Source organism: Leguminivora glycinivorella, chromosome 1, assembly GCF_023078275.1.
Source record: "Leguminivora glycinivorella isolate SPB_JAAS2020 chromosome 1, LegGlyc_1.1, whole genome shotgun sequence".
Taxonomy (NCBI): Eukaryota; Metazoa; Arthropoda; class Insecta; order Lepidoptera; family Tortricidae; genus Leguminivora; species Leguminivora glycinivorella.
In genome coordinates, this window is record NC_062971.1 from 19,425,569 (window position 1) to 19,451,227 (window position 25,659).

Consider the following 25,659-nt stretch of genomic DNA (forward strand, 5'->3'; position numbering starts at 1 on the left):
CCGCCGCCCGCCCCCGGCCGGCGCCCCGCGGCCCGCTATATCCCTTAAAGGCTACCTCACTAATCACTATGCTGTAAGAGCTATATCGTATGCGTGGGTGCGCGGGGCGCCGGCCGGGGGCGGGCATCTTTTATGTAGGGTTTTAACGATCTATGCACGACACGGTAAATGACGAATAACAACACGGGAGTAGAAAAAAAAATGTTGTGGTACTTCAGAATGAGTGTTTAAAAGTTTTGATGAACTGGTAAGAATTTTACAACCCGGCATCGTTTTTCTCAATATTGTTGGAATATTCTTTTAAATTATTGTCATATAAAGTCGGTATTTCCTCTACTTCTTCAATTAAACGACAGACATCAATGTCGTCTTCAACAATCGGCATTTAAAATTATATTTTTTTCGAATAATAACAAACGTTCGCCCAGGCGGTTGAGTGATAACTGTCAAAATGACAACCGACCGGCGACTAATTTGTCGCCGTGTCACAGAATATATAATAGTACAAGTACAGAAGGCCCACTGCTTTGATGTTCACAAAATGCCGCCCTTTTTAAATGCCTACAAAATTCTAACAAAGAAACGAGCCGCACGTGCGCAGCGTCGGACGATAGGGTTGCCTATGGATTAAAAGGAATTAATACTCTGCAGATAAAATGTTTCACTATTATAGTCAAGTTTTGGGTACTCTCTAGGTGTAAGTAGATCTGTGTAAGATTGTCTTATTGTTTTATTCATGATGACTATTTAACTAAGCATTATTAGCCATTCCACACGCGGACATCGCATATGAACCTTAAAAAAATATTTGCGACGTAAAGTAACAATGGAAAGTACGAACGTGCGTTCCTTGAGAACCCGCGCCACCCCTGATTAGGCCGCGAACTCGCGGCCGCCAGAACAATATAGAACACACTTTTTGTATTTTATTTTTATTTTTTAGTGGAAAAAGTAATTTGATCTAAATACCTATAGTCAAATTGTCTGCTTTAAAATTGATAAAAGTGGATGAATCTAGTGATGAAGTTGATTTACCACCTGTGGAACTACTGGAAGTGACAAACGCGTTATTGCGTTGTGATTTCCTCGCTATAGTGAGGGGAAAAGTTTTGTGTTACACACAGGTGCAAATGTATTTTACTAATCATGTGAAAAACTCGCCAAGTTCAGGATTCTATTCTCGAAACACTCGCTTCGCTCGTGGTTCAATTATTCCACACTCGGCGTTAAAATACAACTTTGCACCCTTGTATAAAAATTAACTATTATATCATTTTCACATATCAACAAATGCACTATTAGGGCTATCAAAATTGCTGCCGACTCAGATTGGTTACGCGTTACGCATAAGAATAAGGACTACAAAATAGTTAAAATGACAACTCATTATTCATTAACTGTAACACACGCTTGTTTAATTAATCTTTGTCGGTCGACATAAAGTTGTTTTAATTTGGCTCAAATTAGGGTCAATTACTTGAACCACCAACTTTTCCCTGGAGCAACTCGTTGCTGTGTTTCGGGCTCCGCTGAAACAAAATACTTATAGATAATACTGTGTAATTAAAAGGTGGCAAAATAAATATAACAGCTCCTTGTATTTCGTTTTGCAGCGTACTATAGCCAAGTATAGCTATACCTAGTTATAGTATATGATGCTGAATACCAAAAATATAATATTATATCGGTAATTGTAATGTACACATATGAAAGTAAATGTGGTCTGATAATAATGTATTAAAATCCAATTTAATTTACCTGTCGACGTTTCTTCACAGTCTTCTTCGCATAGTTCAAAGTTGAATTCTTCTATTTCTCTACAGGTTTCGGGTACCTTCTCGTATTCCTAGATAAATAACATTAAACGATGTATAGAGTTACTGCGTTAGTTTCTATCCATCGCTAGTTATCGTCTATTTTACGAATTTAATTTATAAAATTTTGGGTTTTTGGCGAAGCTGGTGCAATGAGTTTTATTTGCAATCATTATCTAAATAATATGTATAAATAATTATCTACCTACATACAAATTATATTGAGCCGGTACCAAAGCTAACGGACGGAAACTAGCACCATTAGCCTATTTTGAACTTGTCCTGTACCGCAAAAATATGTGACTCGCTCTAATGAGCCTACAAATAAGATTGTTTCAGCTATTGTTGCGGCCTTCGAAGAGTAAAATATTATTCCTGACTGTTAGTACATACATATTAGGCATCGCAGGTTGAAAATTAAAAGGTAAATTTGATTTTGCTTAGGTACTGTTTTCAAGTTCCTATCTACTCTTGTTCGTGCTGCTGAGGTGAAAAGATAATTTCATAATTGCCACCATACCGCTCGTTCAGCTTCTTACCTCGTCGTCCCCATACTCGACGGGGTGGTTGTTGACCAAATGGTACCGCTCCCGCTTGTGCTGCCCTCTGCGCTTGCCGTCCTCGCAACTACCCACGCATTCATCCCAGTCGCTCCATGCTGACATAGGACACTCGGCTGATGATTCTGGATCCGTTACTAGCGATGCTTCACTAAAATAATAGTTTTATACTTATTCTTAATTTATTTTTACCGTAACTGCTCTTTTACGTTTAAGTTCACAATTCTGGGTTGTGGTTGTTCAGGTAAAGCCTTTACCAGTTAGTTTTAATCACAGGTTTTAATAATTTGCTTAGAATCACCTGGTACTGGACACGGTAGTTTTTACACTCGATTCTTCATCTTCATCTGAAACAAAGTTATTGCTACTTTTATTTTCTTTATAAACGTTTAAGTAAATTACCTAATCGAAACTTTCATTCAAACATGACACGATATCGACTGTCATTAGGAACGTAATTTGTTCTAAACTTTTGAAAGTGTATTTCAGACCGTGTTTTGTTTTCTTGAAACTCTGAATTCGAATAGAATAGTACACATACTAAGCTAGGCTAGGTTAGTGAATGGAGAAAGGTCTCAAAATTTCGAATTAAATTTAAGCCGCTATTGTAATCCAAAAAGGGTCACTATTGTTTTTTAAAGTCTATTTCATGTCGAACTGAGTCTTAATATGAAATGATTTTACTTTCAGTGTTTTCTTCATCCTCTTTAGGTTTGTCGGTGTCGCCTTCGCCTTCATCTTCACCGGAGGTCTCGGTCTTATTGGTCAAACAGTACGGAGTGAGTTTGAATGTTCTTATGAGCTCGAAGTGGAGCTTCGCGAATGGCTTGTTCTCTTTGGAAGGGTTTTGAAATCGTACATTGCCTATTGCTTGAGGAGGCATGAGGTTGTCGTTCGGTGACTGTAAATTGGCATAGAATACAATTTTAACCTTTAGCAGAATGTCTTCGTTTAGCTTTCTGGGATGGTCAAACAGTAAATGGACGAGCGAGCGAAAAGTTAAAGTACAAGAGCCAACACACTAGGTACCTACCATTCCACACCACGACAAGGTCACCCATAAGTAAGACCGAGAAAATATATCTCCTTCTTGTTATCACTTACCTAAGGGTGACCTACATGCGGAGCGATGTCTATTATGGCTTTTAGACTTACAATAAAGTCCGTCCCCTTGTCTGTTCCAGCATCCAACGGGTACAGATTATAAGTGATTTTTGGTGACCACGTATTAGGATTCCTCGCGTCACAAAGTTCTAGGTTGGCTGCCCCTAAGAACCAGTCTGGCGATGGCAAAATTGCTGTGACTATTGACACTAGGTGGTATTTCTGGTTCACGCGGAATATAGCGGAGGTTGCCGCATTTGTAGTGCGGGGTCTAGTTGCCTTAATTATGCTTCGGACACTGTTGCCAATCTGAAAGGGGAAGTTATTTAAATGTTAAGTTAGATAGGTACAATGATCCAACAAAGTATGCTCTTCCTGCCCTATGAGGTGATGATAGTCCTAACGTCTTTTACTCACGAATGGTTCTTTTAAGGTTTTCTTGTTAGACTATTTTCTCTTAATTTATTCTTCTAATTGATTCAATTGTCTTCCACGTCCCCTTCTTTGCAACTTCCGCAAGGTGGCTATTTGGTTGTTTTTGCTACCTACGTAGGCTTGATCGGTCCAATCCTATTTCAGTTTCGCCCTTTAAGAAACCAGAAGTTTTCTTTCCTTAGTAATAGTATGCCCAAGTTTCCCGACTTGTACTCAACTACAGCAGTACCTTTTCCTGCATATCCAACTCCAGTACTGTAGTATTTCCCTGTTCAGCAAGTGTTTTAACTCCCTCGGAAGCCTCTTTGTCGATGATAAAGATATTAAAGTTTTTGTTGTGTGATGCTCCCACTATATCACTGAATGAAGCCGAGCTCGTGTTTGACAAGGGGTACAAGGGTCGGTGAGTATTATAAGACCATAGGCCTTCGAATATCATCTGAAAAATAATTATATTTTAATATAATTTAATAATTAAGTGTCTCCATAAAATAAATAATCGAACAATTTTGTGTACCTACGCATTACGCCATAGGTTTGTATGCCGACCTTTTTCTTCAACATGAAGAAAAAGGTCGGCAACGGCATGTTGCCTATGATCATATTTCTATGATAGTGTAATAATATCGACCTGACTATTAAGACAAAGATTTTGTTATAGAAATCCGCACCTTATATCTGGCCTCCTCACAGACAGAGCAATTAGGGTTTTCGTCCGGCGGCATGTCTTCAAGTTTGCGCACATCCTCGCACACGCGTCGTGTCAGACCGCTGTAGTACATGTCGTTCCTGATCGCCACCATCGCGTGAATGGTCACGCAGCCTTGGTCTTTGGGCGGAGCTTTCCATTTAGCCTGGACAAGATAACATTTGAATGAAACAGTACGTTAGAACAAATTAATAGGTACACGAGCAAAATGGGGTAAATGGGATCAAATTAGATATTATCAGGGGCGGCTCGCTCCGCGATCCTTTCGCCGCGCTACAAGTACATGCCGGCGGCCGCGAGTTCGCGGCCCATTCACTGGCGACGACCTTCGCGCGGCGCAATAGAATTCAATGTCGTCTGCACGCGTGCGGTCCGTTTGTTAATGTAGGTAAGAATTTAGAATGGCGGCGTTTTGTGAACATCAAAGGAGTGAGCCTTCTGTACTTGTATACTATTATACATTCTGTGGTATTATTTCAAAATGTCCATGATTAAACTACTATATTTGCATATCGAGAGAAACTTTACCAGTTGGTGTGTGTTTTTTTCAGCGCACCAAGAAGTAGCCGGCGGCGGCCGAATAGTTAAATTGGTCATGCAGTGTACTACATAACGCAGTATATGTACAATGTGGCATCTAATTACCTGCACTAAGCTTTTAGGGACCAAATTAGTCTGAATGACTGTGTTATTGGGACAGTCTCGATCTCCAAATTTCGTCAGCGAGTCATCCGGTAATAACCGGCCAGCCAGAAAATATTTCGGTTTCCTTGGGTTGTCAGGATTTTCTGCGGTGTTACCCGTCAGCCATATACTGAAACCTATGAACTTGGCCTTCCCATCAGTAGATTTAAGGACAACTAAAACATAATAACGTTTTATTTTAACTCAAATAGGTACTCAAAATGCTTCTTACTTAACCAACATTGAAATCTCGCCTTTCGGTTCCTAGCAAGCCTAGATGTCTTGGGACTCGTGAAGTAATGACATACTTCCCGCACTAGTAACGAAATGTAAAACTGTCTGGTAAAAAATATCAGATATAAGTTTGCATAAAAAATTAAGCAGGTATATAATAGTACATATACATACATGGTGGAAAGCATGTTACTTGCCTACTTACCTTACGATACGTTTAGTTTAGTGAGTTTACAATTATAATAGGTAAATAATATAAAACTTTACCGGTGTAAGATTCTTCTGGTACATAATGATCCACCGGAGGATTAATATCGATTATAAAGCGATCGTCAGGAGGCAGAGCGGACGTCTTAATGCCTAAAGGTACTCGGCAACTTTCGTCGCCCAGGACACTTTGCAATATTAAAATCATGAAGAAAGAAACATCTGAAAACCGAATTAGATATAGGTATTATCATGTTTAATTCTCACAGGTTCCGTAAAGGAATAGGAGTAGGTACCTCGGGTACCTACAAAATATGTACCATTTTTGTTTTACCTAATTCTAACTGTTAGAATCTAACAGAATAAAACCTTTTTCCCCTCACTAGCTCGGAAACACGTGTTTTATCCTTTCATACCAGCGGGGAAAAACGCAATTTATCCACTAGTGGGTAAAGTAATTTGACCTTGAATAAAGTCAAATTAACTGCTTTAAAATTGATAAAAATAGGTGAATCTAGTAATAAAGATGATTTACCACCTGTGGAACTACTGGAAGCAGTGATAAACGCATTTTTTGCGTTGTACCTAGTTTCCTCGCTATAGTGAGGGAAAAAGTTTTGTGTTACACTCGGGTGCAAATGTATTTTACTTCTCGTATGTTAAAAAACTCGCAATTTCAGGATTCTATTCTCGCTTCGCTCGTGTTTCAACTATAGATCCTTTCACATGCTAGTTTTTCAATTCCACACTCGGCGTTAAAATACAACTTTGCCCCCTTGTATAACAAATAACTATTGTCAGCTTCATAAAAAATAAAAACAATGATCGGCAAGATGTGTTAAGTACAAGTAGTAGTAGGTCACAAGAGAGTAAAATATCATAGGTACCTACTTTTATTACAAACATGCACTGGTACTTACTACTTGAATTTGATATCAGAAACATTTAAAAATACATCACCTGCCTATGGTAACTATATTATATTTATAAGTGGGTATCAAAGGTAACAAAAATACTTACCGATATTGAAAAACGTGAACATTTTGGAAAGATTTTCGTATGCACTTTTGATCACTCGCTGTAACCATTTGAGAGGACAGCACACAAATGCCGCATGACACTAAATATAAACTCCTTCATTAGCAGCATTACATTGTCCAATTGTAATATATGCTTTGTGGCCAGTATCCTAGTATACCTACTGAATTAAGATCCCTTTGCTGATTTTAAATAATTCATACGCCGGGTCAAACGAACAGAGATAGAATACTGTCCAGAAATGCGGCTTTCTTTCGTTTGATAACAGAAGGTAAGTAAGTAAAGTTAGTGAAATAATTTAAATAGCTTATTTTAATTTTCATTTGAACCGTTGACTAACCAATGTTTAAGACATTAAAAATATTGGTTAGTCGCCCGTTTTAAATAATTATAACGGTCCAAATTTATGAGAAAACCTCGTCAGTGACTTGAAAACCGTGCATCTTTTACGGGGGTCTTGCTAGGTTGGTTGGTACTTGTCACTTGGTCTACCTCCAGTGTCGCTGTGGCAGTAGCGTATCTTTTATGGGACACTCTGTATAATAAAATAAAGTAAGAGTAGGTACTTAAAATGTTTAATATTTTTCATATAATACTAATTAATATACTTAAGCTTAAAATATTAATTCTGACGATATTAGGTATAAGTAACATAGGTAAAATGAAAGCTTTAGGAATTTACTTATATGTAGTTGGTTGGTCGACGATGAGCTCTTTCTATAATTTTAACTTTTCTTAATAATAATAGGTAGTTCAAATTATATTGATATGAAGTTTACAATAAAGATCTTATGTTCTTCTTGTTAAAAAGTTCTCGTTTCCTCGAACCCCACGGGTGGCCCGGAATGATCATGTTCCGTCTACGTTCAGCTGAAATCATAATAATAAAAATATAATACTCATTATCAAGTAATATTTTATAAGCATAAAAATGTAGGTATGAGTAGGTACAAAAAATTAAATTAATAATATTATTTACAGAAAATGGCTAATATGCAAGGGGGGCAAACTTTAAATGTCAAGTTACTAGGTCAAGGGGGTATCGTACATATCAAAACTATTTTTCATATTTTTTTGTAGTGGAGAAAAAATTATAAAGGAAAATGTAAAAATACCGCCCCCCCCCCCCTTATCTCCGAAGTTTAATTACCAACGAAAAATTATGAAAATTTTACGAAACTATGGTTTTATGCCAAATATTACAGGAAAAATAAAGTCGTGTCTGTAGGTATCATGGAAACTTTTTTTTAATAAAAAAAACTTTTCATATTTTAACTTTTAATTTAATCACCCTTGCAGATATATATCGTACTTCAAATTAATAAGAAATCTTACGTATTATATTATCTTTCAAATAAAGTAAAAATTGTCGAAATCGGTTAACATTATAAAGAATTATCCTTGAAAAACCAACATACCATGCAGGTCGCGCAAATTAGTTCGTAAATTCACCGAGAGATGACGCTATACCTATACTTCTAATCATGTTTTTAAAGTTATATCAAAGAGGATCAAGTATGTAATCACAGTGCATAGACTGCCATCTCTTGACACAAACTTGTGAACCTCAATTTTGACAATTTGGCCCATATTCTTAGCTTGATATGTTTTAAAATGTCAAATATTAATATTAGCCCATCTAGCTGAGCGTACCCCAAAGGTGTAATGCCATCTAGGCCACCGTTCCTTTTTCTGTATGATACTGAGGTACGTTTTTTTCTTAGACTTTATCTGTCTATACGGAGTTATGTCTTTGGTTATATTAAGAAATATGCGATTATTTTAACTGTCGAAAGTTTGTACGGCTACGGAACCCTCGGTGGGCGAGTCTTACTCGCACTTGGCTGTTTTTTTTTACTTTAGTATAATTTACAGGCTGACAAGAAGACTAACACAAACCCTTAATAATGAACACTTAAATAATGAATGGCATAGAATGTTTATAAGAGCGTCATGATTGTGGGACTCGGCCTAAAGCGGTAAACTGTTCTGCAACAAAATCTAAAAGGCTGTAAGCTTAGAAAAGTTTCTAAGCTTACAGCGGCCAAGTGGCGGGCGCCAAGGGCATGCACTGACAGTATATGCATACCAGTGACTTCAGTCCTTTCTCCTTCTTCCGTGCACGGTTCCTCGCATTCCATGCGCTCAAAGTCTTCGAAATGGGTCTTGCAGTATATTGGAACTTCTTTCTTACTTGGATGTTTTTCCTAGTAGATAAAAGAGAAATATGTAGGTAAGGATAGAGTGCTCCTGAATTATTAACCAATAAAACTGGTACGTAGAGTCACTCCACCTTTAACATTTCTATATTTACAGAGGTCTTAATGTTTAACCAAAATGATATAAGGTACAGCGGGGCAAATCGCGACTGGGGGGCAATTTAACCGGTGGACAGTCTATTTAATCATGCAAACATTGTAAAACATGGAAAAAATGGACCAGTTACATTTGTCCCTCAGTCGAGATTTGCCCCGCTGTACCTTACATTAAATTTTAATAGAAAACGATACTCACGTTAGGATCATACATCTCGATTGGTAGTCCATCGACTAGATGGTAGCGTTCACGCCATTTATATCCTGTGAGCGTGCCATCCTCGCAGAGGCCTTCGCAGGGGCTCCACTCTAGCCATTGCGTCATAGGACATTCCTCTGTTGAATCTGGATCTTGATCTAAAGGTATCTCGCTAGAACTAAAACGAGACATCATTTTAAGTAAAATTTGGTAACTCTGATCAATTTTGTACCAGATGCAGAGGAAAGAAGAAATTTCTGGGTGCGCACCGTAGCAATTTATTGCTGACAGTAGGTATAAAATAAATGTGTTGTTCCAGATAAATATAGCATAACACGAACGGACTCATTTATTTTCCCTTAATTTAAATGTGTCATGAGTACTTACTTAAAAAAGTTTTTTCACAATTTCGGGGTTTTTTGATATTAAATTTTTGATATTTGATTCCATTAGTAATAAAGCTGCTCAGTTGAGCTTAATATTCTCCCCGCCCGTAAATTATTGCAGGTGACTAAATAATATACATCATGTACAATTAAATAGCAGAGTTTAGGAATACAGAACCATGGCTCACCGGCCGTGTTCGTCGCTAGCTATGTCAGGGTTTTGATACCTGGAGGGCTCGTCGGGCTCTTGACTATCCGAATCGGTTTTCTCTTCCCCACTGTCGGGTTCCTTAGGCTTTTCTTCTTCTTCTTCCTTTTCTTCTACAATTAAGGAAAGATAAAGCTTCCAAATTATGCAAACATGAAAACATCCAGAGAAATAGGTACTTATACACTTACTACCTACACCTAAGCTTTCAAATTTTTTTCAACGGTCTGTCAAAATCTACTTTCTAATAATAGGTGTAAGTACCTATGGAATCTAATACCTACTAACCTGAAGATTCTTCACATTCTCGTTGGAACGTTCTTATTAATTGAATACGGATCCTTCCAAATGGGTGGACATCCTTCATATCGATTCCATAGAATGGTGAGTTTTTATCATATGAACTCATTTGGACCCTTCCAATGGAATCTTGAGGATACGTCTCTATGTTTGGGGACTAGAAAAAATAAGACAAATATAATAGGTTCATACGAATTTCTCCGTGCCACTTACAATCACACAGTCAATATTTAAGTGATGTAATGGTATCTACCAAAACAATCGCCTAAATAAGTCTTTATTTTTCTAATAGTATCTAATCTAAAAAACCGGCCAAGAGCATGTCGAGCCACGCTCAGTGTAGGGTTCCGTAGTTTTCCGTATTTTTCTCAAAAACTACTGAACCTATCAAGTTCAAAACAATTTTCCTAGAAAGTCCTTATAAAGTTCTACTTTTGTGATTTTTTTCATATTTTTTAAACATATGGTTCAAAAGTTAGAGGGGGGGGACGCACTTTTTTTTTCCTTTAGGAGCGATTATTTCCGAAAATATAAATATTATCAAAAAACGATTTTAGCAAACCCTTATTCATTTTTAAATACCTATCCAACAATATATCACACGTTAGGGTTGAAATGAAAAAAAAAATCAGCCCACACTTTACATGTAGGGGGGGTACCCTAAAAAAACATTTTTTTCCATTTTTTATTTTTGCACTTTGTCGGCGTGATTCATATACATATTGGTACCAAATTTCAGCTTTCTAGTACTAACGGTTACTGAGATTATCCGCGGACGGACGGACGGACGGACGGACGGACGGACGGACGGACGGACGGACGGACGGACAGACAGACATGGCGAAACTATAAGGGTTCCTAGTTGACTACGGAACCCTAAAAATTGGAAACAACTAAGAAAATATTGTTTGTGTTCGACTACCTACCTCATACGACACTCCGCTATCAGTCCCAGCATCCCACGGATACAAATTCAGTTCTTTTTCTTGAAGCCAGGTATTATCTTCCTGGCACAACTCAAACCTGGTCACTCCTAGGAACCAGTCGGGAGACGGGTACATCGCCACGGCGGTGGTGATCAAGTGGTTGACTTTGTCAGCTCGGAAGAAAGCATGAGATGGGTTTTCCATCTTTTTGTAACCGTGACCTTTTGCTTTGATTATTGTTCGGACGCCATCACCAATCTGAAAAATATGATTGTTACATTTGTTACCCAAGTAAGTAGTAGTAGTAGGTAGTTGGCGTATTTGAATGAAATAAATTCTATTGTTTCATTTCTTGGTTAGTTGCAGCTTGTAAAGGAAGACTGATAAAATAATCTACGAACCTTTTCCCGTATTTCAGCTTCTAACTTGCTGCTGTTGGCATGCTCGGCCAGTTGTCTAAGCCCATCGGAAGCCAGCTCCCCGGGCGCCCAAAGCACGAAATCAGTCGCATGAGAGGCGCCGATTAAGTCACTGTAACGCGGCAACCAGTCGCTTTCTGGGTACAGTCGCGGATGAATGTTACGAGACCAGATACCGGTAAACGTAACCTAAGAAAACAGATAATACTCTTTCATTGTTATTGTTAGTTTGATTTAAGTAATTAATTTCATTGTAAAAAGTGTTCATCCAGCGTCAAATATAGGTAATCCTCACGTAAGGTCGAAAACTCAGAGCACCTCATTGCATTATATGCGCCCCATCTTAGTTTACACCCATAGACTGATACTTGGCATAATAGGAGACTAGACTAGACTCGCCGATTGATGATTACCTGATATTTAGCCTCATCACAGATGTTACATTCGTAGTTTAAGTTCGGAGACACATCGTCTGGTTGGCGCATGTCCTCGCACAGTTTACGAGTCAGTGGCGCTCCGTCTTCGAACCAGACCTCCTGGCTTTCTGCCACCATAGCTCGGATGGTCACGCAGCCGCTACCTGCTGGGGGAGCCTCCCAATACACCTACAAACATATTTGAAGATAACTCCCGTACATTAATGAGTAATAATCAAACTAAAGTAAATGTCATATGTAAGAACTTTTTAATCATGCACTGACCTATACGTTAGTTGTATATTTAATATTTTTTTACATTTTTATCTATTGAAAAATAAAAAATAAATTGTTTCGCATTGTAATTTTTAAGCTCGTTCAAATGATACCCCACTTTAATTATTATTTTCTTTATAATAGGTCACTAAAATAAGTGATAGGTTATAGATAAAATAAGTGAGTAATAATTTTTACTACATAACTCTATGTCTATAGGTAAGTAATCTAATACTATTGTAGTGACACACTTTGAAACCTTGACCCACTATTAGGTCCCCTCCCTTCTCATAGGATAGGTCATTCGATTGATTACCCACTTGATCTAGGATCTAGATTGAAGAGATATTTTCTACAACCTATATGTATATAACTAATAATTTAACAAATAATTAAAGTTTTATATTAATTAAAAAATACCTATACTTTTAGTGCATCTCAAAGCGCTCGTATTATAAGTATTTTATGCCACTGATATTAGCACTTTGACAGACAGACGGACAGAGTCGCAAAACAAGTACTTATAAGGGTTCCTTGTGTGCCTTTTTGCTACGGAATTCTAACGTCGATCTAAAACAGTCCTCAAACTACGGTTAGTAATGAAACTAACGAAAATAATATTATTTATCCAGAAACTTACCTCTACAGAAGACTTCGTGTTATAGCTGGCTTGCTCCACAGAATACAGACAACGGTCACTATACTTCCCTGTTGCTTGGCCTTGCGGTCTCAATTCACCTGGATTTTGGGCCAAAAGCCGCCTTGGATTTCTCGGATCCTGCTTTAGATCACCTTCAGCCGACAGCATAAACGCCGTAAATTCAGATTCATCATCCGTTCTTGTAATTTGAATAGTATAAACTTCTTCCGGTAGGTAGGTGTCGTCAGTGCCGATAATATTTAACTGAAATCGGCCATCTGAAGGAGACGCTAAAGACGTAGATCCGTAAGGTCGACGGTCACAACGAAAACTAGTAGACGTCTTCAAAATTAGCATAAGTAAGATCAGAAAATGTTTTAGTTTCATTTGTGACATCTCGCTAATATATGACTGAAAAAGAGATAGCAAAATTTATTAAATTGATAATTTTAGTAGGTACTTACAATTATTTATAATTTTTTTCTACTTGCGTAGTACTGTTAAAACTCTAAAAATATGTGTTTTTCGAGACTGTGTAACGATTCAAATGAAGACAGTGGGACAGGACAATGTGGGACGCGTCGACGGATATCGCATATCCTACCCAATTACTTAAGAACTCGTCTTAATCTAAAGGATATATTACATACGCTGTAGCTATAGGTACTTTTTATGTAGAATAGTGTAGGTACTGTTGTGTAGGCACCTTACGTTACAAAAATGACTTAACATTTTTGGACTACGGGGAGCAGTTTAATTTTATTGAGTGTTACGAAAATAGTGTTACGAAGTATTGTAATATACCTAATCGTAACATAATTTAACATTTTTTATTCGTCAAACACAAACATGTAGATAAAAAAAACCTGCCAAGTGCGAGTCGGACTCGCCCACCGAGGGTTCCGTACAAACATTCTTTCAAACTACCTAGTAAAAATAATCTCATATTTTCATATAACTCTAATGACTTGACTAGAAGACAAAAGTATAGGCACTAATGAGTATTATAGTGTATAGCGCCATTAGCGCCATCTCCCGGTCAATTTGCTAACTAATTTGCGCGACCTGGTTTTTCAGGGATAATTCTTTATAATTAACCGATTTTAACAGTTTTTACTTGATTGGACAGAAGATGGTTTACGTAACATCTCGTATTAATTTGAAGTACGATATACATCCGCAAGGGTGGGTAAATTGAAAGTAAAAATCTGAAAAGTTTTTTGTGAATTAAAAAAAAAGTATTCAAAATACAAACACGATTATATTTTTCCTGTAATATATAGCATAAAACCAATGTTTACTAAAATTTTCATAATTTTTCGTTGGTAAACTTCGGAGATAAGGGGGGGAACGGTATTTTTTTTACATTTTCCTTCAAAATTCTTTTTTTTTCCACAACAAAAAAATTATAAAAAATAGCTTATTTACGTTCAATTTGAGCTCTTTCCAACGATACCCCACTTGACCTAGTAACTTGAAATTTACAGTTTGCCCCCCTTTCATTTTGGCCTTTTTCTACGATTAAAATTAATATATTAAAAAAAATTATACTTTCTATTTGTAGAGGTTTACAATGTTCACAAGTATTCCAAATTTCAAGTTGATAGCATTAGTAGTTCTCGAGATATTTAGGAATGTGACAGACGGACAGACAGACGGACAGAGTCGCACCATAAGGGTTCCTGTTGTACCTTTTTGGTACGGAACCCTAATAAATGAACGCCCCTCCACTCCACCTATCGGCCACTGCTGAACACCCTCTCCAGGCTCTCCACTAATGGTAGACGGTTTAAATTTTCGTTGATTAGATAGCAAACTTCGAAGTCTAATTTAAATATGGTATATGTACAGCTCTATAAATCTATTATTTATATGTCCTTATAGGAACCAAACAAAAAGTCACAAATTCCCTTGTCCAATATTACGTGGCCTAAGTGATATAAATTATTAATATTGTAATTTTAAAAATTACACCCTTTTAAAATTAGATATCCTTTTCTGTGTCATATTAAAAATGGTTGCAATCACGAATACGTTGTACAGTACAGTCGTCAATCAAATCAGTAGGTATCAATAGGTATGACTGTAGGTAGGTATATACTCGTAAGTATAGGGACTTAGGGACTTTAAATGGACCCTGTAAACTTGGAACGTCACATTCTTGTGCGAAACTGTAATGTATCATATGGTACTTTTCTAATTTTCTTCTGTTCATCTTTTTACACATGTTTAACCGCCGCCCCAAATCTCAAGGAAGGTGGTTCTCAATTCGACTGTATGTTTTTTTTCCCCTCACTAGCTCGGAAACACGTGTTTTGTCCTTTAATACCAGCGGGTAAAAACGCATTTTATCCACTAGTGGGTAAAGTAATTTGACCTTGAATAAAGTCAAATTAACTGCTTTAAAATTGATAAAAGTAGGTGAATCTAGTAATAAAGATGATTTACCACCTGTGGAACTACTGGAAGCAGTGATAAATGCATTTTTTGCGTTGTAGTTTCCTCGCTATAGTGAGAGGAAAAGTTTTGTGTTACACTCGGGTGCAAATGTATTTTACTTCTCGTGTGTTAAAAAAACTCGCAAGTTCAGGATTCTATTCTCGAACCACTCGCTTCGATCGTGGTTCAACTATAGAATCCTTTCACTTGCTCGTTTTTCAATTCCACACTCGGCGTTAAAATACAACTTTGCCCCCTTGTATAACAAATAACTATTTTATGTTTGTTCCACGATATCTCCGTCGTTACTGGATCGATTTTGATTTTTTTTTTGATTGAATGTATATGCATACAGATATATTGGTCCCATTTTTATCAGAACCCAGTTCTGATGATGGGATCCTTGAGAAATCGAGGGAACTCCTCAAATCTGAAAGGCATAATTATGGTGATTTTTGTGTTTCAGTGTTGTCAGTGGAACTGCTGATGATGGTCAGAACGGAACTCCTGAAATCTGAACGGCACATTTATAGTGACTTTGGTATTTTTTATGTACAGCATGCACTTACGCCCAGAACAGTGATATTTGGTGCAGTGGAACTGCTGATGAAGATCAGAACGGAACTCCTTAAATCTGAACGGCACGCTTATAATGACTTTGGTATTTTTAACCGCCTTCCAAATCTCAAAGGAAGGGGTTATCAAGTCGTCTGTTTTTTTTTTTTTTTTTTTTTTTTTTTTTTTTTTTTTTTTTTTAATGTTTGTTCCTCGATATCTCCGTCGTTACTGGACCGATTTTGAAAAATTTTTTTTTTTGATTGAATGTATATGCATACAGATTGGTCCCATTTTTCTCAGAACCCAGTTCTGATGATGGGATCCTGGAGAAATCGAGGGAACTCCTCAAATGTGAAAGGCATACATATAGTGATTTTTGTGTTTTTAAAGGAACAGCATGCATTTACGTACGGAACAGTGACATTTGGTGCAGTGGAACTCCTGATGATGGTCAGAATGGAACTCCTCAAATCTGAACGGCACACTTATAGTGACTTTGGTATTTTTATAAGAACAGCATGCACTTACGTCCAGAACAGTGATATTTGGTGCAGTGGAATTGCTGATGATGGTCAGGACGGAACTCCTCAAATCTGAACGGCACACTTATAGTGACTTTGGTATTTTTATAAGAACAGCATGCACTTACGTCCAGAACAGTGACATTTGGTGCAGTGGAACTGCTGATGATAGTCAGAACGGAACTCCTCAAATCTGAACGGCACACTTATAGTGACTTTGGTATTTATATAAGAACAGCATGCACTTACGTCCAGAACAGTGACATTTGGTGCAGTGGGACTGCTGATGATGGTCAGAACGGAACTCCTCAAATCTGAACGGCACACTTATAGTGACTTTGGTATTTTTATAAGAACAGCATGCACTTACGTCCAGAACAGTGACATTTGGTGCAGTGGAACTGCTGATGAAGAGTGAGCCGCCCCTGGTTAGAGATCCGTTCTGATAATCACTCTCATCTGTAAGTACTTCAGAATCATCCAAATTTCAAAATTGGTTCAGAAATGACGGAGATATCGAATAACAAACATTAAAAAATATACAGACGAATTGATAACATAATCCAACATTTGAAAGTATTTATCACCAGAACCCCAAAGGAAGGCGGTTTCTTTTTCTTAAAAATTATTATAAGTACAGCATTAGGGTTTGCAATCCGGATATTCGAATATCCGAATTATTCGAATATCCGCCAATATTTTTATCCGAAAATATTCGAATAATCCAAGTGAAATTATCCGGATAAACGGATAATTTCTATAAACATTATTTTTTATTTATAAGTAATATATTTAATAGATAGACGTCACTGAAACCAATTTCGATCAATTCTTAATACGGACAATGTTATTGCTAACAAGTTAACACCTATTTATCTTCAAAATCAAACTAATATTTACAAAACAAAGAAAGCATTCGTGGACAAGAAGTAAGCAGAATGCCTCACCCCACGCACTCAGTTTTTATCAAATATTCGATTAATTGGATGATTTAAATACAAATAAACACTTTGAACTTGAACTTGAACTTGAACTTAAAAAAACAGAAAAACGTTCAAGTATTATTTTTTAATATGAAACGTTACCCCAACCTACTTTCATTACTGCTAATAGCTAACGTGAAGTTATCTGTAAAACCGTACTTAATAAGGGAGATTTATACCTAGATTTCCTGGTCCCTTGTTTTTTTGAAATTGAAATTTAGCGCCTCACTCCGAATTTAGCTGTTATCAGTTCCATGGCAATTTAGTACGCCAGAATTCCCTCCACTTCACTTAGAAATATAAGGCATTTTCCTTTTAAGTCCTTAGTTACATTCATACACAAAAATCGGTCTAATTACTACTTATACTTTGAAATCTTAGTCGATCTACTGATCAGCTTGGAAACTAAAACCCATCAAATTGCTGCCGAGCAATTTGAGGCGTTTTGGATTTGAATATTTAAATAAGTTCGCCTTTGTACCTCCTCCTTCTTCATTTTTTTAAATTTTATGTCTTGTATATTTTATGTTGGTGGTACAATACTTATTTATCGCCTCTCCCCTTCCATTGGTACTTTGGTACCAGCCACTGTGCAACTAAGGTCTAAAATGATCCACACCTGGATAGGAAGTGTCTTCGACTAATTGGTCTTCTCTTTTTTTGGTTATCTGTTTTGAACTTTACAACAAACTGCCAAAAGTAATAAAAACTGAGACCAACTTCAACACTTTCCGTCGCAAAGTAAAACAGCTACTACTTGACAAGAGTACAAGACACTTTATAGCATAAAAGAATACCTAAATAATACCTATTAATATGCCTAGCCATGTTCGTGACTTCCAATTAATTATTAGTAAATTATATATGTATATTAAATGTCTATATTAGTAAGTTATAATTCTTAGTAAATGTGAACCTAACTAAAAAAAAAAAAGTTATATACCTACTTGTAAGATTGTTAGCTTTTAATGCGTACCTAGTGTACCTGCCTTGACGATCTCTTTATGTGTGCATGTTTTTGTTAGTTTTTAATTAAAAATATGTATGGATTTTGAGAAATAAATAAATCTGAATCTGAACGAGTACCTAATACCTATGCTCAGTTGCTCATTCCTGTTCTAAGACCCTAACCAGGACGCTTTTGTTTAGAGCCTACGAAAAGAGTTTTCAACTTTTTATATTAAGTATCCGATCCGGTCCAAGATGGCATCTGGTACGGGCGTAGGCATTTATGCAAATGACTAGTGACTACAGTGGTAGTATCAGCATGGGCAATTATGCCACTGTCTTTTAAGCCGAGACATACGCAATAATTACCTGTGTACATAAGAATATAGTTAGACAAACCCAAGGAAAGAATATCTATATACTCAGCGACAGTCAGGCGGCACTCAAAGCCTTCACATCGCCCAGAGGTGACTCTTGACTGGTATTAAACGGCATCCAAGCTCTTAACAAGCTTGGAAGGCAAAACAAGATGCAACTGGTATGGATACCGGGGCACGAAGGCTTCATTGGCAATGAAAATGCTGATGAACTTGCCAAGGCCAGGTCTGAAGACAACGTCACAAGGAACCATTAAAACGGCTATGAAGGACCATACAAAGGCTAATCGCCAAAAAGAGATGGGACACGCTGACTACACAGATTGTCGCATGTGCGGCGAAGAGGAAGAGACCGCCAGACATCTAATGTGTGAATGTCACGCCCTCGCCAGACAAAGAATGAAGAACTTTGGAGCAGGCTACCTAGTACCAAAGGACATCAGAGAGCTACCCATGAGCCTCATCATCCGATACGTGGAGATGGTCGAGAAGCTCCTGAATAGCTGAAGGATCTTAAGATCTAAGGGGTAATTGCACAAAAGATCCCGATGGGTCGAAGTGTATCCGGAAGGGCCCCGCAGATTTAAGATAAGATGAGTATCCGATCCGATCGAGCGAAGGACCGACTCCTATACATTCTCGAAATCATTCAAGGCGCCATCTTTGATTTTTGCCTTTGACATCCTTCCTATATCCGATATCGGAACGGATAATATGACAACGCTGTATCGCCTATAACCATCATCATATCCAATGATGTTGTCTCACGTTCACTCTACACAAGCCATCCTCTCTACCATCCATTTCCAAGGTAAAGGTGTTGTCAGAAAAACTTCTCGTTATACCTAACACCTACCTAATCACTACTACTAACTGTCTTATATCGACAGCTCACTATCTGATTGCAAGATTCTAGTCATAGAACTAAAGATAGAGAGCTAGGTGTGTTTTAATTTCTACAGTTTGCTGATTTACGCAAAAAATAAATAAAAATGTAGGTAAATTTCGCATTATAGCGCTCATCTATCTCAGCCCTTATCAATTCCACGCTTATACGCACCTGTAACATTAATTTTGTTCCATTTAATAAATTATCCGAATTATTCGAATATTCGAATAATAAAAATTGTATTATCCGAATTATTCGAATACTAAAAATCCGTCGGATAATGCAAACTCTATACAGCATACATTTAAGTTCAGAACCGTGACATTTATTTGTTAGAAGATTTGTTCTCTTTGTTATGTTTGTTAAGCATATTGAGTTTTCAAGTAAAATTTTGTCAAGCTCGATTTTTTATAATCGGATATCGGATTCATGAGGAATTGAGGAAACTCCTCAAACGGTATAGGTACGTATATTCATTTGTGTTTCCATCAAATAATTAAAGATTTACATTAAAAGCAGTTTTCAAAAATACCTACACATTTCTACATAATCCAACATTCGCAAGTACCTTTCACCAGAACCCCAAAGGCGGCGGTTTTTTTTTTCTTAAAAATTATTTTATTGCAAGTGTGTAAAGGGGCTTTAAAACATTGCAAACTCGTGTCCACCATAAGAAGTAACTACGAGTAGGTATATTCTCGTTTGCAATGTGTGTGCTCGTGTGGTGACGGGTTAAGAATTTCACCACCATCTTTCTTCCCGTGGATGTCGTAGAAGGCGACTGTGGGATATGGGTTAAATTGTGGCGTAGGCGAGAGGCTGGCAATCTGTCACTGCAATCTCACAGTTTCTTTTTCTTTGAACCCCTTATTTGCCAAGAGTGGCACTGAAACTTGAGTAGTTTCATGTGCTCTGCCTACCCCTTCATGGGATACAGGCGTGATTGTATGTATGTAATGTTTAACTTACATGCATTCACCAATAAGTATGTATGTACTTGCATCATGCATGTTATTGTAATTCTACATAAAATAAATGGCTGTAGAAACAAAACCAAAACGCGATCGACAGAAAAATATTGATCCATGCGCGCCTCCTAAAATGTGTCGCCCGTAAATCAGCCATAGGAAAACGGGATGTTGACTGTACACTTATCGTATACCTAATTAGAAGTAGGTATTATATGAACAAGTGCCGTGACAAACGGCGTTTTAATTGTCCGGAATGCATAGCATTGCACGTAACCTTATAAAGCATAGATAGATTCGTTGAATGGTGATTCATTATAAAAACCAAATTAGTAAGCATCTCGTTTAAATACAAGGAACCCACATTATAATATAATGGAAAAGAAACAAAATGGATTTTTTCACGAAGAACTCGCACCGTCTCACATGCCCAAACGGATAAAGAAAGTACCAAGTAAAAGAGTTCGTTTTCAAAAAGTCAAGACAAGGGTTAAGCTTAGTCGAGAACAGATTGTACGAAAAAGTTTACAGCAAGTATTTTGTGAATATATGGTTAATTCGTCTCTAAGTGGGATTCGATTTTTAGTTGATAGAACTAAGACCAAAGTGGAAAGAATAATGTGGTTTGCCATAATTGGATGTGCAATTTTTGGCTTCTTCTATTTCGTGAACAACGCGCTTCGAGCTCAGAGCGAACAACCTGCGTACATGACATTAGAAGATGCATATCTTCCAATCAATCGAATTATATTTCCAGCTGTTGCAATTTGTAACCATAATCGAATCAAAAAATCTGCTGTTTCCCATCTTGTCGATGTTTTATACTCACACGACAACACAACATTTTCTAGCAAAGAAGAACTTTTTGAAGTTGTTACGTTATATGGCTATCTTTACGATTTTTCTTACTCTAGAAGAGCAGATATTATGAAATACAATGATTTCCTTGAAAAACTTGAGGATGAAATAGACCAAAGTGAAAATATTAAGAAGAGTAACATATCGGATTTAATGCTATCGCTAACTCCAACCTGTGAAGAAAGTTTAATAAAATGTAGTTGGAAAGGAGTTGTTCAAGATTGCAAGAGTTTGTTTAGAACTCAAATTACCCAATTTGGATTTTGCTGCACATTTAACTATTACAATACTGAAGCAGGCAGAAAGAAAGAAGACCCTGATTACCCTCTTGACAAGCCTTATATATTGAATAATCAGGAAACAGGACCTTACAATGGCCTCACCTTAGCGGTTGACGCTAAAACACACGAGTATCTTTACTCTACACGACAAAGCTACGGTTTCGACGTCCTATTCTTTGATCGGTACGATTACGCTGATCAAACGGCCGGTGGACTGGTCCACAGAGTAGTGTCATTGGGATCCCAGTATGATATGGGTATCGATCCATACACTTACTACTCAACATCAGACATAAAAAGATTTCCTTTTGAGAAAAGACAATGCAAGTTTGCTGATGAAATGCAAAGCGAATACAATAACTATTACAGTTTGAGCAATTGTCTAGTGCGGTGTAGAATGAGAACATTAGAAAGACTTTGTAACTGTGTGCCTTTTTTTCTGCCAAGAAGGAGTAACGTTTCTGCTTGCACATTAGAAGAGCTATATTGTCAGAATAAATACAGTCAAAAACTGTTATTCGTATATCCTCCTAAGGATTTACCGGGGTTGGAGTTAGAACGAGAAAATTCTCTGACGTGCCCGAAATGTATGGCCGATTGCACCGTTACCAAATATAAAGTAAATAGCAATAAATTAATGCGAGATAGGGCGTTCGAGTTCGCCAAAGACCTTGATATGACCGATAAGAACATATCTATAATCCGTATATTTTTTCTTCATACTACATTACCATTATTCAGAGTGGATGTGACATATCGTTGGTATGAACTAATTAGTTACTTAGGTGGGTTATGTGGATTTTTTACTGGATTTTCTATGATAAGTCTGGCTGAATTCTTTTACTATATCGTCATACGACTTAGTTACGTTATAATTGAAAATTTTAAGCGATTTGGTTAATTTTCGTGTGCCGTAGCCCGTAGGGCGGCTGCGGCTTACTTTTTTTACAATTTGCATTCATAGGCCGAGAAGTATAGTTATTTGTTATACAAGGGGGCAAAGTTGTATTTTAACGCCGAGTGTGAAATTGAAAAACGAGCAAGTGAAAGGATTCTATAGTTGAACCACGAGCGAAGCGAGTGGTTCGAGAATAGAATCCTGAACTTGCGAGTTTTTTAACACACGAGAAGTAAAATACATTTGCACCCGAGTGTAACACAAAACTTTTCCCCTCACTATAGCGAGGAAACTACGACGCAAAAAATGCGTTTATCACTGCTTCCAGTAGTTCCACAGGTGGTAAATCATCTTTATTACTAGATTCACCTACTTTTATCAATTTTAAAGCAGTTAAGTCGACTTTATTCAAGGTCAAATTACTTTACCCACTAGTGGATAAAATGCGTTTTTACCCGCTGGTATTAAAGGACAAAACACGTGTTTCCGAGCTAGTGAGGGGAAAAATTTTTTAAAACTCGCATAACTCAATAACTACTGATTTTCGACCCCCAGTTGACTGCATTGCAAATAACCTATAGATTAAAGTAGTCTGGAGTGATCCGCATGGTCCTATGGGCAAGCAAATTTTATATTTTACACAGCTTTTATAATACTTTGGTGACTTAAAGTAAACTTATGTGATAAAAATCACTTTTTTTAAGGCTCGGCGGGTTGACCGTCCCCACGCACTGAGTACAGAAAGACCGTCTAGTGCTCGTTGTCGCGTAATTTCATATGGAAATAAGTATCAATATCATGTTCATTGTTATATTCTGTAATAACAAGGAGTAATGTGATAGATATTAAAACAAAATAACGTTGATATATTCAACATATCAGATTTTTTCTATTTATAAGGCAAGACCGTCATATGCCCCTCAAATGAGGTTGATAACCTTCTTTTTTCAGGTCCAGACAAAAGCAATGCCGAAACTTGTAATTAAATTTAACCTACAACACCCGTTTAAACTCGACTTATTTCCAATAAAGCCTAAAAAAGGTGCATTACTCTTATATGCCGGTCTTTCTGACTAGGCACAATTTCGAAGTTACATATTTTAGGACATAAAACTGACACACTGACCTTACCTAAATTGAATTCTACCAGCCAGCTTAAGACATCAAGTTAAAATTAGTACGAAATTACTTTGCACTCTCGTGGATAAAATGCAATTTTGCTATCCGTTTTCAAAGAATCAAGAGAGCCTTTACCAGTTAGTTTGTTGAAAATAATTACTTAGGTACATTATCTATAAGACATTCAACACAATTGTCGTGACAAGGTCAACCAATAAGTGGGAGCGACAAAGATCTTGATTGTTGCATGTTGTCATTGTTGTCTCTCTCACTTTTATTTTATTTGGATTTACCAACGAAGTAAGATAAACATGGAAACCGTTCAAATTCTTGGCACCGTTTAGCACACACATTTACACAAGACAATATCTTTACAGGCCCAATCAAAACTGGTAAACAAAGCAATAGTCATCTCCTTTATACTAATGCACACAGATAAGTGTGTAGCTGAAATGCATATAATGTCACTAACTACCAATCAGTGATTTTATTCGGCTAATTACCTTCTTGCTGTACGTACTGGCAGCTAAGAATTCGCGGTTCATATTTGACTAAAATTTGACACGAAAAGGGATGGGTTTATGTCATACATTAAAGAACCAAGCAAAAATAATTTTAATTTTATGCATATTAAAAAATAACTACATGATTAATTTGTTGTTATGAAGTAACAACCTACATATGAAAATATTAATTATGTCGTACACGTATTCCGCTATAATAAGTATTTTTATGGCTAGATAAATTCAATTTATATTTGTATATCAATGTATAGTCACGTTCAGGTTGTTGTCAGTTGCCATCTATTGTTAACAGGTGTTAAATACAGGCTTTCATTTTATAAATTTTACCTTATTAAATATGTAATTACTTAGATGTCGCCACCGAAAGATAATAACATACAACACTACTTTCAAACAAAATGTCAGCCGAAAAGTGGTTCCAAAATCATAATACGTCGTACTGACACCGGACCACAGGTCACGTCTATTTCTGTTCTACAACCTTCTAAATTACTTAACACGTTCAGGGACGCTTAGTGACGTCATCTGTCATAGACCAAAGGAAACAAATGACTACGCGTATGCTATACCATACAAGTCCATAAAGTGTTCAGATTGGCCATTTAAACCACTATGCCGGTGACACAAGGTCTGTGATCGAAATAATCGAACTCCTATGCCACTGACACGTATGTGTGTTTAAACAAGTTTACTGGCCTATGTCGGCCGCACAGCAGGCAGGCAAGCATGGTCGCGCGATAAATGATAAAACATCTGGCCGTCCCTATCGCACTATATATTTACGCCGTGGCTTGCGTGGGCGACGGTCGCGCGATGGTCGCACGACGGCGATGCGACGCATACGAAATCAAACCTTATCGATATGGAAGGATGAGACGCGATGGCGACGGTCGCGCGACCATCGCCCACGCAAGACACGGCGTTAGGGGGGACGGTCAGATGTTTTATCATTTATAGCGCGACCTTCAACTAAAAACTTCATATCCCTATACCGCTGGCATAGGAATAAAAAATTGATTTATGCCAGTGGCATAGGAATGAGAATTTAGTAATATGTAGATATTACTAAATTCTATACGGCATAGTGTAGGCATTTAAGTAGTAGAACAGTACCGGGGAGAAACGCTTCGAATAAAATTATACAAAAATGAAAGTTTTTAAGGTGGCTCGCTTTCCATACAAAAAACATCTACCATTTATTTAGTCACCGCACACTACAACTAAATAAAAATATGCGCATACATCTACTATACATTATCCGTCGTCGCGGTAGTGAATGAAATACATTGTTTCATACAGAAATCATGGACAAATCCTTGTGAATTTTTTATTAATTTTACGTAAATGTGCGTGCCAAATTTTGTGTACAGACACAGAGCCGTCATATTTCGCGCATTTTTAGTTGACATTGTCATCAGTGACATTT

The 25,659-nt window shown here is 37.2% G+C and overlaps 3 protein-coding genes across 6 annotated transcripts; 1 reads left to right on the forward strand and 2 right to left on the reverse strand.

Annotated features, from left to right (window-relative positions):
* Positions 1–1,389: 1,389 nt before the first annotated feature.
* LOC125230034 (spondin-2-like) lies at positions 1,390–6,811 on the reverse strand. Its single transcript, XM_048135007.1, has 11 exons — positions 6,768–6,811; positions 5,808–5,969; positions 5,268–5,482; positions 4,585–4,767; positions 4,143–4,352; positions 3,530–3,787; positions 3,059–3,275; positions 2,676–2,721; positions 2,354–2,525; positions 1,759–1,846; positions 1,390–1,529 (listed from the first exon to the last, which is right to left on the reverse strand). Exons 1-11 carry the CDS (start codon positions 6,787–6,789, stop codon positions 1,474–1,476), a joined length of 1,629 nt encoding a protein of 542 aa, XP_047990964.1. The 5' UTR covers positions 6,790–6,811; the 3' UTR covers positions 1,390–1,473.
* Positions 6,812–7,342: 531 nt separating this feature from the next.
* On the reverse strand, positions 7,343–24,230 carry LOC125226592 (spondin-1-like). 4 transcript variants are annotated; one of them, XM_048130619.1, is made up of 10 exons: positions 24,213–24,230; positions 12,871–13,281; positions 11,952–12,143; positions 11,521–11,727; positions 11,120–11,377; positions 10,182–10,350; positions 9,874–10,006; positions 9,300–9,477; positions 8,875–8,992; positions 7,343–7,655 (listed from the first exon to the last, which is right to left on the reverse strand). In XM_048130619.1, the coding sequence occupies exons 2-10, from the start codon at positions 13,264–13,266 to the stop codon at positions 7,561–7,563; spliced, it is 1,746 nt and encodes a 581-aa protein (XP_047986576.1). In that variant the 5' UTR covers positions 13,267–13,281; positions 24,213–24,230; the 3' UTR covers positions 7,343–7,560. The 4 variants fall into 4 exon arrangements, with proteins under 4 accessions (XP_047986576.1, XP_047986567.1, XP_047986557.1 ...); XM_048130610.1 differs by lacking the exon at positions 24,213–24,230 and adding an exon at positions 23,717–23,750; XM_048130600.1 differs by lacking the exon at positions 24,213–24,230 and adding an exon at positions 23,722–23,737.
* Positions 21,481–23,576, forward strand: LOC125226447 (pickpocket protein 28-like). The gene is made up of 2 exons (XM_048130463.1): positions 21,481–22,180; positions 23,542–23,576. Exons 1-2 carry the CDS (start codon positions 21,481–21,483, stop codon positions 23,574–23,576), a joined length of 735 nt encoding a protein of 244 aa, XP_047986420.1.
* Positions 24,231–25,659: the final 1,429 nt, after the last annotated feature.

What these genes read in the sequence shown, in the direction of transcription:
- LOC125226592 (XM_048130619.1), bottom strand. Translation starts at nt 13,266, where the DNA reads ATGTCACAAATGAAACTAAAACATTTTCTGATCTTACTTATGCTAATT. An exon ending in ATAGCGGAGTGTCGTATGAG is followed by an intron (nt 10,351 to 11,119) that starts GTAGGTAGTCGA and finishes TATTTTTTCTAG; the next exon opens with TCCCCAAACATAGAGACGTA. An exon ending in GCTAGCGACGAACACGGCCG is followed by an intron (nt 9,478 to 9,873) that starts GTGAGCCATGGT and finishes GTCTCGTTTTAG; the next exon opens with TTCTAGCGAGATACCTTTAG.
- LOC125226447 (XM_048130463.1), top strand. Translation starts at nt 21,481, where the DNA reads ATGAAATACAATGATTTCCTTGAAAAACTTGAGGATGAAATAGACCAA. An exon ending in CACATTAGAAGAGCTATATT is followed by an intron (nt 22,181 to 23,541) that starts GTCAGAATAAAT and finishes TTCTTTTTTCAG; the next exon opens with GTCCAGACAAAAGCAATGCC.
- LOC125230034 (XM_048135007.1), bottom strand. Translation starts at nt 6,789, where the DNA reads ATGTTCACGTTTTTCAATATCG. An exon ending in ACAAGGGGACGGACTTTATT is followed by an intron (nt 3,276 to 3,529) that starts GTAAGTCTAAAA and finishes GCCAATTTACAG; the next exon opens with TCACCGAACGACAACCTCAT. An exon ending in GGATGAAGAAAACACTGAAA is followed by an intron (nt 2,722 to 3,058) that starts GTAAAATCATTT and finishes ACTTTGTTTCAG; the next exon opens with ATGAAGATGAAGAATCGAGT.